This window comes from Petaurus breviceps, unplaced genomic scaffold (genome assembly GCF_028583685.1).
Source record: "Petaurus breviceps papuanus isolate PSGF00001 unplaced genomic scaffold, PetGlider_PUasm1.0 175, whole genome shotgun sequence".
NCBI lineage: Eukaryota > Metazoa > Chordata > Mammalia > Diprotodontia > Petauridae > Petaurus > Petaurus breviceps.
In genome coordinates, this window is record NW_027185764.1 from 50,712,723 (window position 1) to 50,729,577 (window position 16,855).

General features: G+C 37.9%; 1 protein-coding gene across 1 annotated transcript in view; it reads right to left on the reverse strand.

Annotated features, from left to right (window-relative positions):
- Positions 1 to 518: 518 nt before the first annotated feature.
- The window catches only part of LOC138159126 (carnitine O-palmitoyltransferase 2, mitochondrial-like), a 37,223-nt gene continuing 20,886 nt past the window's right edge, over positions 519 to 16,855 (reverse strand). The window contains exon 5 of the mRNA XM_069085416.1: positions 519 to 847. Within this exon, the coding sequence (XP_068941517.1) occupies positions 519 to 847 (329 nt within the window). The remainder of the gene's footprint in view (positions 848 to 16,855) is intronic.

Sequence of the window (16,855 nt, forward strand, 5' to 3'; positions counted from 1 at the left end):
AGCAATTAACACTTTTTCAATCTAAGTTTTAAAAACTGTCCTATGTTCAAAGAATATATCTTAGAGAAAAAGTAATGTGAAGGTAAAATAGAGCATTTAAAAATAAAACTGCAACTACACTAAAAACAGATTTCAGCACAGGAATGTTTGTTTTTAGAAGAACTATAGACATTTATGGAATTATAACAAAGTTAACAGAATGAGGAAAACCTAGGACAAGATATTAATGACATTTTATTTCACTGATTAAAAGTCTCTTATACATAGGATTATTAATTCTTGGTTCCAAGAATTTTATTTTACCTGTTGCTTTCTAAACAGTGAATGTTTTCAGGAATCAGCATTCAAGGAAGGCCATATTCTCACACTAGATAATGCTATACAAACTGAATGAGAGAATATAGTATGTAAGATAACTTTAGGGTAAAAATACTACATTAGTTATTTTTATATCTCTATTTATGGACCAAGAAAATACTTTTAAAGTATACACTAACTGTTCCCTTAAATAGTCACTGTTATTTAAGTGACCTCCCTTCAAAAACTTCAAAAAAATCATTTAAACTACCTTCAAGATCTAATAGAAACTCATCCAAATCTCTTTCTGTATATGAAGTAATGTTACACCCTAACCAGTAGTCATAGATATTATATCCAATTCCAAAGCCATCTGGTACAACTGGTCCAAATCCACCAAGGAAAACTGAAGGACTACTTAATGTACTGGTTGAAAGGATGTTATAGTTAATGTATTGGTAGGCTGGGTCCTGGTAAAATTCAGGCATAGGGTCACCTCTGGATGTTGCAAGATACCTCAAGGCAAATAAATGTCGATCAAATCCTTGTCCTAAATCAAAAAACAAAACACATTCAAATAAGAAATGTCATATTTAAGATAAATCACTTGTTTTTAAAATGAGTAATTATCTAGTCAACTTAAACAAAGATGCAAACAAAAAGCATCTATAGACAGTCCTTGACTTTGTAATAATTATCAACTTTGAAATCTAACAGAGAATTCATTATCTTGCCTTCCAAGTCAACCACTATTCTAAACCTCCCAATGTCTGTTGAAGGATCTACCATCTTCTCAGTCATCCAGGTTTACAACCTCAAGTCTTACTCTCACCACATATCCATTAAGTTGGAAAATTTTGCCATTTCTGCCTCCATAACACTTATCACATCTGAGGCCTTTCTTCACTCACACAGTCACCACCTTAGGCCTTCATCACCTCTCACCTGGATTATTGTCTCCTAAGCCCACCTGCCTGAAGTTTTCCCCTCTCCAAATCATCCTCTATAATTGCCCCAGTCATTATCCTAAAACATAAGTCACTTCCCTACTCAATAAATCCCAGTGGCTCCCTATTGAACCTGGACTCAAATGTTATTTTCTCTTTATCCCATCCTATTTTACTTTCAGCTTTATAATGTGCATTGTTGAGTAGCAAATGTATATAATTTTAAAGTGATATACTCATGGAGATAGAGCCAAGATGGCAGAGTAGCAGGAAGAAGTACAGCAGACTCCCTCTTCAAAACTCCTCCAAACAGACCAAGAAAAAGCACTAGCTATAATCCTGATGGGGAAATTCAAGAGGAAGTCACAGTGGGTCATTTTCCCAGCCCAGGTTGGCTTTAAGAGACTTACAGAGAAGTCTGTACACACTGGAGAAGGGGTTTGGACAGGAGTCAACACTAGCACCCAAACAGAGGCTCTGTAGCTGGGCAAGAAGAGGTCCAGTCCCATACCAGGGCACTGCAACAAGAAGAGGTGACAACTGGTGGCTTTGTGGACTACTACCCTTTTCTAGATCACAGATCCAGAGTGGACTCAGGAGAGGTAAAGAGTTGTTGGAGGCCCTAGGCAGTGCACAGAGAAAGGAGGAAATACAGAAACAAGCAGCAGTGGTGGCTCAGACCCCAGAAGCAGAGTGGGATCTTAGTTCCAATGATTATGGTGACAGGAATGCTCAAGACACAAACTCTAGAAGTCTCAAGTATTTACAAGTAACACCTCGAAGAAAAAAACAGCTCAGGCATAAACTCAAGTAGAATTCCTGAAAGAGACAAGAGGTCATCTTTTGGGTAAGTTTTAATATTTTTTAACCAATGAAATAAAAGCTCTTGAGGAAAAAATGGGAAAAGAAATGAGAACTATGGAAGAAAAAATTGGAAAGGGAATTAATGGCTTGGCAAAAGAAGTACAAAACCTCATCTAAACAACAAATTCTAAAAATTGTAATGGACCAAGTAGAAGTCAATATTCCATGAGACAAAAAGAAAAATTAAAATCAAAAGACTGAAAATATATAAGAAAATGTAAGGTATCTCATAAAAAACTGACCTAGAAAAGAGATTAAGGAGAAAAAAATTAATAATCATTGGACTATCTAAATGCTATGACCAAAAAATTATGTCTAGACATTGTATTTTAAGAAATTTTAAAGGAAAACTGATTCTGTTTAGAACCCGAGGTGAAAGTGGATAAAGAAAGAATCTACTCATCACCTCCTAAAAGAAACTCCAAAATAAAAATTTTAAGGAACATTACAGTCAAAATCTAGAGCTTCCAAGTCAAAGAAAAAAAAAAAAGAAATGCTGCAAGCAGTCAAAAAGAAAGAATTCAAGTTCCAATGAGCCACAGTTAGAATCACACAAGACTTAGCAGACACCTCTATAAAGAAGTGAAGAGCTTAGAATTCTGTATTCTAGAAGGCAAAGGCTTCCAAACAAGAATAACTTATCTAACCAAATTGAGTATTATCCTATAGGGGAAACAAAGACTTTTAAATGAAATAGAGAACTTCCAAGCATTCTATGTACAAAATGTGCATAGAAATTAAGAAGTTAAAAAATGAAAGTTAAGAAAAAGATAAAAAGGTAAGCATGAAGGAATAATTATAATGGACTGAATGAGGATTAACTGCTTACATTCAAAGATGGAGAATGGATACAGATGAATTCTCTGAACTCTTATCATCATTAGGGGTCAAAGAGGGAATCTAATTAAACAAAGCCTGGAAGTATCTTGATGTCCTTAAGACTGGAATGAGAGGGAAATGGGGGTGGGTGGAGAGGGGAAGCAGGAAGAGAAAGAAAGGTTAGGGAAAATTATTTCAGATAATCAGCACAAGCAGACAGTTACACAAACAAAGAGGAAGATGGTAGGGGGCAGGGCAGCAGATGATGCTTAAACCTTATATCCATCCAAATTGATCAAAGGAGGGAAGAATACACATGCATTGGTGCAGAAATATATTTTACTCAATAGGACAATAGGAGTGAAAGGAGAGAAGAGGGAAGTAGAGGGAGAATAAATTAAGGGAGGGATTAGTCTCAAGCAAATTGACTAAGGATGTACAAAACTATTCCTCTTTTTTGAGGGGGAAAAGAATGAGAATCTGAGGGGGTACCCATAAATTAAGAAATGGCTGAACAAGTTATGGTATGTAAAGGGGATGGAATACTATTGTGCTATAAGAAATGATGAAGGAAATGGTTTCAGAGAAACCTGAAAAGACATATGTGAATTGATGCAGAGTGAACAAAAACAAAAGAACAATTTTTGTGGTTTTGCTTAACTATATGTCTGAAACATTTCATATGTAGATATACACATATATTTACATATATGATATATACATAGTGAGGGTATGTGCTCAAAATTTCAAAAATTTCATGATCAAGTAAGTTTGGATACTATTACTCTTGTCAAACTGTCTTATTTGCTTCTCCCTTGTCACATTCAAGTTTTTCTCATTTTTGTGCCTTTGGTCTCATGCCAATCCTTATGCCTGGAATGCTCTTCCCTTCCCCCAGCTGTGACTTCTGAAATCCTGCCTATCCTTCAAGAACCAGCTCAAATGCTATCCCCTCAAGAAAATCTTCCTTGATCAACCCTTGGAAATGATTTCTTCTTGTGACCTTAAACAACACAACACCAATTCCATGTTGTCTTCTCTGCACTATTAACTATATACTTATATATAACATATTTGTATCATTGTAAATTGTAAACTCCATGATGGCAAGGATTGTGACTTAGAATCTTATCTTTAAAGTTAAAATGAATCTCAGGAATCATCTAGCCCAATCCTACCTGAAATGTGTTGGGCATGGGGTGTGCTCAGGGAAGACTAGTACCTCTTGTGTGAGGCCTGCTTTCCACCTTTGGTGTCCACCTAATTCACCCAGCTCTTGTCTGTGGCTCCAAGAAGCTGTAGCATGCACAGTGGTCACATCCTGGTAAACCATTTTGGCAGTCAGGCTAAACTAAGTTGAGCAAAACTAAGGGATCTCAAACCCTTTGGTGAGTTAGTGGGGTGTCTATGCCAAACATGTAGAGACTTCCCCTATTGGATGAGAACAATCTATTCCAGTGGCCATGAAGGCAGCTGAAGCATGTCCTTTGGAGCACTTAGAGCTTGGTTAGAAATCTAAGATGCTGAGGTCATCCACTGCATGCTGAGCCATCATCTTGACTTTGACTTGTTACTGGACTTGGATAACTCTGGAAAAGAGAGTGAAGCCAATGACTTCATGCAACTCTACCTCACTTAAATCCAATTTCAGAACACATCATCCCTACCATTTTGCCAATCTCAAAGCAGCAGGTGTGGATACCGTAAAAACTGTAGTCGGCAACTTTGCACACAGGCAGCCCAGGCCATAAGGTCATCTTCTCACTAAACTGAAGCAGCAATGGGATTTGGCAGCCCTGGAGTCTGAGCAGCCTTTTTAAAGAACCACACTGCTCCCCTCCTGGTGTGAAAAAGGGGCTAGAAAAGGTGTCCTAAAAATCGTCTGCTTCACCCAAACCTAACTTGCCTAGTGAGGCAGGTAGGGATCCTACCCTGTGGTCAAAACAAAAAAATGTACAAAAACTTTTGCAAAGATCATCTCATGCTTATGGACAACGTGAAACCAGTAGACCTGAAAGATGAACAACTCTTATTGCAAGAGAACTCAGCAAGAATCACATTCAAATAGCAGCCCTAAGTGGAAGAAGGCTAGCAAACGAAGGCCAGTTTACTAGTGCCAGAGATGGATTCCTGGAGCACCTCAGTGAAGGGTAGCACTGTGAAACTGACATAAGTCTTGTAATCAAATCAACAAGCTTGTTTGCCTACCAAAAGGACAGGCTCATGACAACGTAACAAGACAGTATGTGAGAGTGACAAAGGTGATGTGTGGCTCAGAGTGCTGGGTTGATCACAGACTTATCCTTTCCAAGCTAAATATCCACATTCAACAGAAGTGATGGCCGCAAGGAGAGATGACTACCACAAGACTCAGTGTCAGGGGCGGCCAGGTGGCTCAGCGAGTAAGAGCACCGGCTCCAGTGTTGGGACAACCTGGAGATTGAATCCCGGGCTCAGACACTCAGCACCACACCCAGAAATAACAGGCTGTGTAACCTTGAGCAAGTTACTTAACCCCGATTGCTTAAAAAAAAAAAAAGACTCAGTGTCAACAGATTAAAGCACTTCTCTGAGTGGGAACAGTTTGTTGCTAACTTGGATGGAGAGTTGAGCCAACACACAACTGACAACAGTGAAGCAGAAGAGGAGGGGGAAGCTTTCAGTCATTTGGTGTGTAGCACCACATTTACTAATAATCCAGGCAAGAACATTGGCAAACATCAAGATTTGTCTGATGAAAATGATGGGGAAATTCTGAAACCAGAAAACTCCACAGGGTACTGTGCCAGCAGGATATTTCATCCATTTCTAAGGCAGTGTTTATCAAAAGTAAAGTGCAAAGGGGCAGCCAGGTGGCTCAGAGAGTAAGAGCACCGGCTCCAGTGTTGGGACAACCTGGAGATCGAACCCCAGGCTCAGACACTCAGCACCACACCCAGAAATAACTGGCTGTGTAACCTTGAGCAAGTTATTGCTCCCGATTGCTTAAAAAAAAAAAAAAAGTAAAGTGCAAGTGAAGCTCAGAGAGATGCAGGATTCTTGGCTCAGGAAGAAAGTAGATGAAATTCAGTCTTATGCTGATAGTAATAATCCAAAGTGTTTTTTTTAATGATGTCCTGAGGGTCATTTATGGGTGAAAGCCTATGGTATATTACAACTACTCATGTGCTGATGGAGCCACATTGATTAGTGATAAGGACATGATTCTGGAGAGATGGGCTGAACATTTCCATAGTATTCTTAACAGACCATCATCAATAATGCTGAAGTCAATGACTGTTTACCTCAGGTTGAAATCAATTCCTCTCTAGCACAATTTCCAAATGAAAAAGAGGTTTTGAATGTCAACAGACTCCTCTCATGTGGAAAAACACCTGGTAATGATTCTATTCCAGCTGAGATTTACAAGGCAGGGGGTCTACTGCTCATATGAAAGTTGACTAGCAGAGGCAGGCCAGGAGGAGGCCTGATCAGCTCGGGGGTGGGGGGGGGGACAAGTCTTCCCACCAACCACAAGGGCCACTATCAGGCTTATCACCAAAGGGCTGGGACTGGAAAGAGCAAGGTAAGAACCAAATGTAGGGCCCCTGTCTGGGACATCCTGAGACTACCACTCCATAGCCCAGAAATTTAAAAAAAAAGCCCCTATCAGGACCTCCAAGGACCAGGATGGCAGAGTGAACCCAGTCTGCTCCAACTCCCCCCCCCCCAAAATATAGTAACTATTGCCCTAGGGCAAAATCCTCAACAGTAAAGGCTTGGAAAACCTAGAGGAAGGGCGTGGCTAGGGCCCTGCCTCAAAATGGGCAGAAAGCAGACTACAAAGACTCTGGAGTCCTACTATCCTCAGTGGGAGGAACCAAGCTCAGAGGGAGACAATGTGGACTCCACACCCACAGCTGAAACATCAACAGGGAACCTGTCCCAAGCACAGAAAGCTCTCCTAGATGAGCTCAAAAGGAACTTTGAAAACCAAATGAGAGAGATAGAAGACAAAATGAATAATTCTTTTTTTTTTAAGTAATTGAGGTTATGTAACTTGCTCAAGGTTACAAGGCCAGGTGTTTCTGGGTAGATGCTAGGTGTCTGAGCCTGGATTCGATCCCCCAGGTCATCCCGTTACTAGGGCTGGTGTTCTTACTCACTGTGCTAACTGGCCCCTGAATAATTCTTTTAAAATCAAAATTGCAGAATTAGAAAAACATTATAATGAAGAAAACAGCTCCTTAAAAAGAAAAGTGTATGATATGGAAAAGGAGCTCCAAAAACTAACCAAGGAAAATAATTTGCTAAAAACTAGAATCAACCAAATTGAAACAAATAACTCTATGAGGAACCAAGAATTAGTCAAACAAAACAACAAGAATGAAAAATTAGAAAAAGAGGTAAAATATCTCAATGGAAAAATAAACTGACCTGGAAAACAGATCCAGGAGAGATAATCTGAGAATCATAGGCCTACTAGAAAATCATGATGAAAAAATGAGCCTGGACAACATTCTCTAAGAGCTCATTAAGGAAAACTGCCCTGAGATACTAGAACCTGAGGGTAAAATAGAAATCAAGACAATCTACTGGACACCTGAAAGAGATCCCAAACTGAAAAGTCCTCAAAATGTTGTGGCCAAACTCAAGAACTATCAGGTTGTGATAGTAATGGCAATTAAAGATTCCCCTGTATTGGCTTGGTTTTCAAATTGATTGTGTTAAAACCCAGAGTTTGTTAATCCCACCTGTGGGATGGGCTTGTTGATGTGAAAAGAAAGTCCTGAACTGGGAGGAGCTGGTGAGGTAGATTTGGAGAGAGACAAGAGAGAGGCGGAAGATCTTTTTGGAAGCAGCACCTCGTGGAGAGAGAGAGAGAGACTAAGAGAATTGCTGGTGGCCGCTTTGAATTGCCCTGGACTTTTGAGACCTGCCCCCTGAGCTGCCAAGGACTGAGGAGACATGGCTGTTTTGCTGGTACTTTGTCTGTCTGTTTTGATATTATTTTGCCAGATTTGTCCACTGGTGAAAGACTGTCCTGTTGAAGAAGTCCTGGAACCTGGCATTTGGTTAAGAAGGCCTGAGACTGTCCTGCAGACAGAGAGTGAATACTGTCCACTGGTGAGGGACAGTGCTGTTGTTGCAGGGGTCTGGAGACTGTCCTGCAGACAGAATGAATACTGTCCACTGGTGAAGGACAGTGCTGTTGTTGCAGGGGTCTGGGAGCCTTTCTGTTGGTTCAGAAGCCCTGAAGAAGGATTTTCTTGTTGTATGTTTACAGAAATCTTGGGAGAGGGCTTTGCTAATGTGTTCAGGGGTTCTAGGACTGTTCTACAGACAGAGGATAAATTCATGGAGGGACTGGCAATGTATCTTATGGCCTTGCTAAGCCTTGTCTCCCCAGGAACTAAGATTGCTGAGAACTTGCCTCGAGTCAAGATGAAGAAAAGACCTCCATTTGGGTATTAAGTGCTGTGTTTAAACTTGATGTAACTCTGGGGTAGATTCAATTGTGATCCAGGGGTGGGGAACTTTTGACCTTATGTTTGGAAACTAATCTCCATTTGAGAAGAGGGGCTTTGTGGTGAACTTAATTAAGGTATAGCCTAGGGGTGGAGTATTTAGAACAGGGACTTTGTAATTGATTGAATGATTGGAAGGTCCTGGGGTGGGGTAGTACTTGGAGATTATTTAATCACACTTAGTAAATGCTGTAATTTGGAATGATGTCATGTTTTGATCTTCTCTGTTCTTGGTTTGTCACTGAATAAAATAGAGAGCACCTATGCTGGTATTCTGAACCTTGGGAAGTTGCCTTTCTTTTGGCATTACATTACACAGGTAAAAGAGAAAATACTTCAAGTGGCCAGAAAGAAACAATTCAAATGTCAAGGAACCACAGTGAGGATCGCACAGGATTTGGCAGCCTCTACACTGAAAGATCGGAGGCAGTGGAATACAATTTTCCAGAAGGCAAAAGAGTTTGGGTTACAACCAAGGATAACCTACCCAGCGAGACTGAGCATATTCTTCCAGGCAAAGAGATGGTAATTCAATGATATAACAGATTTCCAGACCTTCCTGATGAAAAAGCTCAATGGAAAATTGAACCTTCAATTATGAGACACAAGAGTGACATAGAAATGTAAACAAGGAAAACACACACACACACACACCCTGTTATTTAATAAGAGCAAACCATTTATAAACAAGTAGAGGGTATGACTATAAAATACACAAAATGAAGATTAAAAAAAAATCTTATTAAGGGCTACAAAATTACTACAATGGAAGAACAGGAATGAAGTGGAAATGGGTAAATTATTCCACACAAAGAGGCATAAAAACAATATAGCAGAGGAAAAGAAAGGAGGGAGATGAGTATTATAGGGAGGGAATAACAGCCAGTTAAGCATAGGACTCTATGGAGAAGAGACACAAAACGTATCATATTAGAGGGAAAGAGGCAAGGGAGAGGAGTTTCTCATGAGATTTGTTCCTGTCACTCTTGGTACAAAGAAGAAATAACATACTTCATTAATTATAAAAATATCCTACAGGCAGTAGAAGGGGCAAAGGGCTACGAAAGGGGTGGGGTGGAAGTAAGGGGGAAGGGGAGGAAAAGGGAAGGGGGCTGATAAGGGAATACTGAGGGAGGCGGTGGTCAAAAGGAAAACTATTAAGGAGGGGAAGGGAGAAGGGGAGAAAAAATATAAGCATTAACAAGGGAGGGAATAGGATGGAGGGAAAGAAACAGATAATCATAACAGTAAATGTGAATGGAATGAACTCTCCCATAAAACGGAGGTGGATAGCAGAATGGATTAAAAATCATAATCCTACAATATGCTGTTTACAAGAAACACATCTGAAACAGAGGCATACACACAGGGTAAAGGTAAAAGGCTGGTAAAATATATCATGCCTCAGCTAAAGTAAAAAAAGCAGGGGTAGCAATCCTTATCTCAGATAAAGCAAAAGCAAAAATTGATCTAATTAAAAGAGATAAGGAAGGAAACTATATCCTGCTAAAAGGCACCATCGACAATGAAGCAATATCATTACTTAACATATATAAACCAAGTACTATAGCATCCAAATTCCTAGAGGAGAAGGTAAAAGAATTAGAGGAACAAATAGATAGCAAAACTATAAGAGTGGGAGACCTTAATCTCCCCCTCTCTGAACTTGATAAATCCAACCTCAAAATAAACAAGAAAGAAGTTAAGGAGGTGAACAGAATTTTAGAGAGGGTAGGTATGATAGATCTCCAGAGAAAACAGAATGGAGATAAAAGGAATATACTTTCTTCTCAGCGGTTCATGGCACATACTCAAAAATAAACCATGTTCTAGGACATAAAAACCTCACAATTCTGTGCAGTAAGGCAGAAATATTAAATGCATCCTTCTCAGATCATGATGCAATAAAAATTATATGCAATAAAGGGCCATGGAAAGATGGACTAAAAACTAATTGGAAATTAAACAATTTAATCTTAAAGAATGAGTGGGTCAAACAAGAAATTATAGAAACAATCAGTAATTTCATTCAAGAGAATGATAATGATGAGACAACATACCAAAATTTGTGGGATGCATTAAAGGCAGTTCTAGGGGAAGTTTTATATCCCTGAATGCATACATGATTAAATTAGAGAAAAGGGAGGTCAATGAATTGGGCATGCAATTGAAAAACCTAGAAAAAGAACAAATTCAAAATCCCCAATTAAATACTAAATTAGAAATATTGAAAACCAAAGTAGAGATTAATAAAATTGAAATTAAGAAAACTATTGAATTAATAAATAAAACTAAGAGCTGGTTTTATGAAAAAACCAATAAAATTGATAGACCCTTAGTCAATATGATAAAAAAAAAAGGAAAGAAGAAAACGATATTATGAGTATCAAAAATGAAGAGGGTGAATCTACCTCCAATGAAGAGGAAATCAAAACAATAATTAGGAATTATTTTTCCCAATTGTATGCACATAAATTTGTATGCACATAAATTAATAGGAAAAAATCTCCAGGGCCAGATGGATTTACTAGTGAATTCTATCAAACATTTAAAGAACAATTGATTCTAATACTCTACAAACTATTTGGGAAAATTAGTGAAGGAGTCCTACCAAATTCTTTTTATGACATTAATATGGTACTTATACCTAAATCAGGAAGAGATAAAACAGAGAAAGAAAATTACAGACCAATCTCCCTCATGAATATAGATGCAAAAATTTTAAATAAAATATTAGCAATAAGATTAAAGCAACTTATCTCAAGAATAATACACTTTGATCAGGTAGGATTTATTCCAGGAATGCAAGGATGGCTTACTATTAGGAAAACCATCAGTATAATTGATCATATCAACAATAAAACTAGCAGGAAACACATGATTATCTCAATAGATGCAGAAAAGGCTTTTGACAAAATGCAACATCCATTCCTATTAAAAAGTATAGGAATATAGAATATTCCTATTAGAAAGTATAGGAACAAATGGAGCCTTACTTAAAATAATAGTTAGCATCTATTTAAAACCATCAGCAAAAATTATATATAATGGGGATAAGCTAGAAGCATTTCAAATAAGATCAGGGGTGAAACAAGGGTGTCCACTATCACCCCTCTTATTCAATCTGGTACTAGAAATTTTAGCAGTAGACATTAGAGAAGAAAAAGAACTCAAAGAATCAAATTAGGCAAAGAAGAGACCAAGCTATCACTCTTTGCAGATGATATGATGATATACTTAGAGAATCCTAGAGAATCAAGTAAAAAACTATTTGAGACAATAAATTTGGCAAAGTTGCAGGATAGAAAATAAACCCACATAAATCCTCAGCATACCTATATATTTCCAATGAAATTCAACAGCAAGAGATAGAAAGAGAAATCCCATTTAAAGTTACTGTAGACATTATAAAATATTTGGGAATCTACCTGCCAAAACAAACCCAGGATCTATATGATCACAACTATAAAACACTTTTCACACAAATAAAGTCAGATCTAACTAATTGGAAAAATATCAATTGCTCGTGACTGGGTCAAGCTAATATAATAAAAATGACAATTTTACATACATTAAATTATATATTTAGTGCCATACCAATCAATTTTCAAAAAAACTACTTTATAGAGCTAGAAAAAATAGTAACAAAATTCATTTGGAAGAATAAACGGTCCAGAATATCAAGGGAATTAATGAAAAGAAATGCTAGGGAAGGTGGACTAGCTATACCAGATTTCAATCTGTATTATAAAGCAGCAGTCATCAAAAGTACTTGGTACTGGCTGAGGAATAGAGTAGTGGATCAATGGAATAGATTAGGCACATGAGATTCAGAAGTCCACGACTGTAGTAATCTATTGTTTGATAAACTCCAAGACCCCAGTTTTTGGGATAAGAACTCACTATTTGACAAAAACTGCTGAGAAAACTGGAATATAGTATGGCAGAAACTGGGCATAGACCATTACCTAACACCATATACCAAAATCAAGTCTAAATGGGTGCATGATCTAGGTATAAAGGTTGATACTGTAAGCAATCTCGGAAGACAAGGAATAGTTTACCTGTCAGATTTGTGGAGAGGGAAAGACTTTATGAATAAACAAGAATTAGAGAGCATTATAAAATGCAAAATGGATAATTTTGATTACATTAAATTGAAAAGCTTCTGCAAACAAAGCCAATGTAACCAAGATTAAGAGGGAGGTGGGAAATTGGGGAAGAATTTTTACAACCTATGTCTCTGATAAAGGACTCATTTCTAAAATATACAGAGAATTGGGTCAAATCTATTAGAATACAAGTCATTCCCCAATTGATAAATGGTCAAAGGATATGAACAGGCAGTTTTCAGAGAAAAAAATTAAGGATATCTATAAGCACATGAAGAAATGCTCTAAATCACTACTGATTAGAGAAATGCAAATCAAAACATCCCTGAGGTACTACATCTCACAGTCAGATTGGCTAAGATGACAAAACAGAAAAATGACAAATGTTGGAGAGGATGTGGGCAAATTGGAACACTAATGCATTGCTGGTGGAGTTGTGAACTCATTCAACCTTTCTGGAGAGCAATCTGGAATTATGCCCAAAGGGCTATAAATAATTTCATAACCTTTGACTCAGCAATACCACTTCTAGTGTTATATCCCAAAGAGGTCATAGAAGTGGGAGATAGACCCATATGTACAAAAATATTTATAGCAGCTCTTTTTGTGGTAGCAAAGAATTGGAAATTAAGGGGGTGCCCATCAATTGGGGAATGGCTGAACAAGTTGTGGTATATGCATGTTATGGAATACTATTTTGCTATAAGAAACGAGGAGCAGATGGACTTCATATTTACCTGGAGAGGCTTATACGAAGTGATGCTGAGTGAGAAGAGTAGAACTAGGAGAAATTTGTACACAATTACAGATACAACATATGTGTGATGACCAACTTTGATAGACTGGACTCTTCTCAGCAATGCAGTGATATAAATCAATCCCCAAAGACTCATGATGGAGAGAGATGTCTACATCTAGAGAAAGAACTAGAAAGAACTGTGTTTGTATCCAGATTGAAGCAAACTACCTGATCTTTTTCCTTTTCTTGTTTGGTTTTATTTCCTCTTTACCATTTTTCATGCCATCTGATACAAGCCGTCTTTATAACCTGACTAATGTCTAATGTGAAAACATTTATAGATCCTATACTTGACTGTATGCTGCCATGGGGGGGGGGTGGGAAAGGAGGGAGGGGGACAGAATGTGAAACTCAAGGAATTGTGGAATTGAATCTTGTACACTAAAAGTAAACAAATTAATAATAATAAAAAAGAAATTTGACTGAAATTTTCCAGGTTATAAAGAAAGAGGTTATCTCCAAGGAGTTCAAGGATGCCTCCATTGTCCATATCTATAAAGGTAAAGGAAATAGATTGTCCTTTGACAGTCATGGAGGGAGAGGGGTATCCTCTCTCTTAAGACAATGATGGCAAGATTCTTGCCAGTGTAGCTTCAGAAAGGGCCAAAGAATGGTCCGTATGGTATTTGTTGTCCAATAACTCTAGGAGAAATGCCAGGAGCATAACAGAGGTATGTATACAACATTTGCTGCTCCTTTGATACTGTGAGTCATGAAGGTTTGTGAAAAATTATGTCAAAATCTGGTTGCTAATCAGTATTATATGTCAATTTCATGATGGCATGCTTGCCCAGGTTCTGGTTAATAGACCATGTTCTCAAACTTTCCCAGTCACCAATGGAGTGAAGGCTGTGTGCTTGCTCCCATGCTAATTTTTAGCATGATGTTTTCAACAGTGTTGTTAGACTCCTTCAACAAGAACAAAAATAGCTTAAAGGTCAGCTAGTGCACTGATGGTAAATTATTTAATTTGAAAAATCTACAAGCCAAGACTAAAGTAGAGGGAGAGTTGGGGCATGATTTTTTTGTTCAGAGATGATTATGCTGTCAATGCAGTCTCTGAAGCTGAATTGCAACAAAATATGGATTGGCTGTCTGCTACTTGTGCTAATTTTGGCCTAAGAACTAACACCAAGAAAACACAGCTTCTCCATGAACCAACACTGTGAAGAAAACACAGGTTCTTCACGAACCAACACCACACCATCCATACATTGAACCATTGGTTACAGCAAATTTTGAATACTGTGGCTAATTTCATTAACCTTGACAGTACACTTTCCAGGGACTTACATACAGATGATGAGGTTGATGCACCATTGTCAGAGCTAGGTCAGCATTTGGGAGGCTCCAAAAAAAGCGTGGGAGAGAAGACGCCTTAGACTGCCTACCAAACTGAAGGTCTATAGAGCCACTGTGCTGATCTCATTGTTACATGCCTGTGAAACTTGAATACTCTACCAGTACCATGCCAGGAAAAGGAATCACTTCCGTTTGAATTGTCTTAGGAAGATTCTGAAGATCACCTGACAAGATAAGATACTGGACACTGAAGTCCTTTCTCAAGTTAAACTGCCAAGCATTCAAACTCTACTGCAGAGAATACAACTCCAATGGGCTGACCACATTGTTTGAATGCCAAATGTATATTTGCCTAAAAGACTATTCTATGGACAACCCATATAAGACAAGTACTCACCTGGAGGTCAGAAAAAGTGATGTAAGGGCACTCTAAAGGTTTCTCTGAAGAACTCTGGAATTGATTTGCAGCATGGGAGACACTGACAAAGGAATCCCCAGCATGGTGTGCCCACACCAAAGAAGGAGCTATACTCTACAAGCAAAGCAGTAGCTCAAAAGAAACATGAGATGTGCAAATTTAGAGAAATCTTCTCTCCAAATGTTCACGTGGACTATTTGTGCCTGACCTGTGGTAGAGTCTTCCAAGCTCATATTGGTCTGATCAGTCACAGTCAGACACACTGGACCTTGACTCCAACATAGTAATGTCATTTTGGTCCTCTTCAAGAATAAAGGACAATAGCCCACCAACCACCTGAAATGTGACTCTCTTCTCCAACATTCTGACAGGAAATACCACTTAAAAATAATCTAATTAATTTTCTTCAGTAAATCCTAATGTTTATATATCAGATTAGCCTAAACTGAAGGAAAACTATAACTGAATTATGTTTTTTAAATGAACAAATATTTATTTGCCAGACACCTTATTAGGTACTGAATATCCACGAGTGAAATAATTCCTAACATTCATTCAACATTTAAGCACTTACTGTGCTCAAAGCACACTGCTAGAATATAAAATTTATAAAAGACATGGCCCTGTTCTGATAGAGACTACAATCTAATAGAAACAGGGAGTTATAAAGTACAAATAACTATAATACACAGCATCACATGAAAAGTGCTTCAGTGTTGCAAAATTAAGAACTATTTGAGGTCAAAAGGAAAAGGTTGTTAGCAACTAGGAGATCAAGAAAGGCTTCACAGAGATTGTACTTGAGTGTCTGAACTTAAAAGGATGGGTAGGAATTCAATAATTAAAGAGAAATTAAAGAGGGTATTCCATGGAAAAGAAACAATATGACAAGAAGCATTGAGGCAAAGTATATTTGGGAAACAGGAGCTCTATTAGACTGGACAGTAAGGCTAGAAAAGCATGGTACCAGACTGTAGAGGACTTTGAATGCTGAAGAATTTGAAATTTATTTAGTAGGCAACTGGGAGCCACTAAACATTATTGAAGAACAAAGTGATGTTACCAGCAAATGAAACACTCAGTTTCATTATAAAATTAAAGGATTGGATTAAGTGATATTTAAATTCTTCCAGCTCCAAATGCCATGAATCTTGCAAAAGATTACTACTTCAAAAATCTGAAGGATAGAAAACCATTCCCAGGAAGACATTTAAAAAATGTAGTTAGTACAGTAGACTAAGGTATTGTTAGTAAGAAGAGCCCACATTAGGATGGTGGCAATGGGAACAAAATGACAAATGCTGCAGTTGTGGAATGGGCTTTGAAACTGATTAGATATGAGAGATGAGAGAGGAAAAAGAGTCAAAATTAGTCCTAAGATTTCAAACATGAAAGACAGGATAAATGGTGGTAGGACAGGTAGAAATAGTTTATTCATAAACATAAAAAAAAGTCATTTTATTCAAAAACATAAAAAAACCACCATTCTTGATTTTGGATATGAGTTTGAGGAAGATGTCAGTGGCATACAGGTAGAGATGTCCTATGAGAAACATGATAAAGCTCTGGAGCTCAGAAGAGATGTCAGTGCTTGATACAGACTAGGAAGATATTTGGATACAGATGGTAGCTGAAGTTAGTGGAGTAAATGAGATGCTAAGGAAAAGGATGTAGAGACAGAAAAGAGTCAAACATGGGTCATTTTTTTTTGCTTTTTTTTTTGGAGGGCAATTGGGGTTAAGTGACTTGCCCAAAGTCACCCAGCTAGTAAGTGTGTTAAGTGTCTGAGG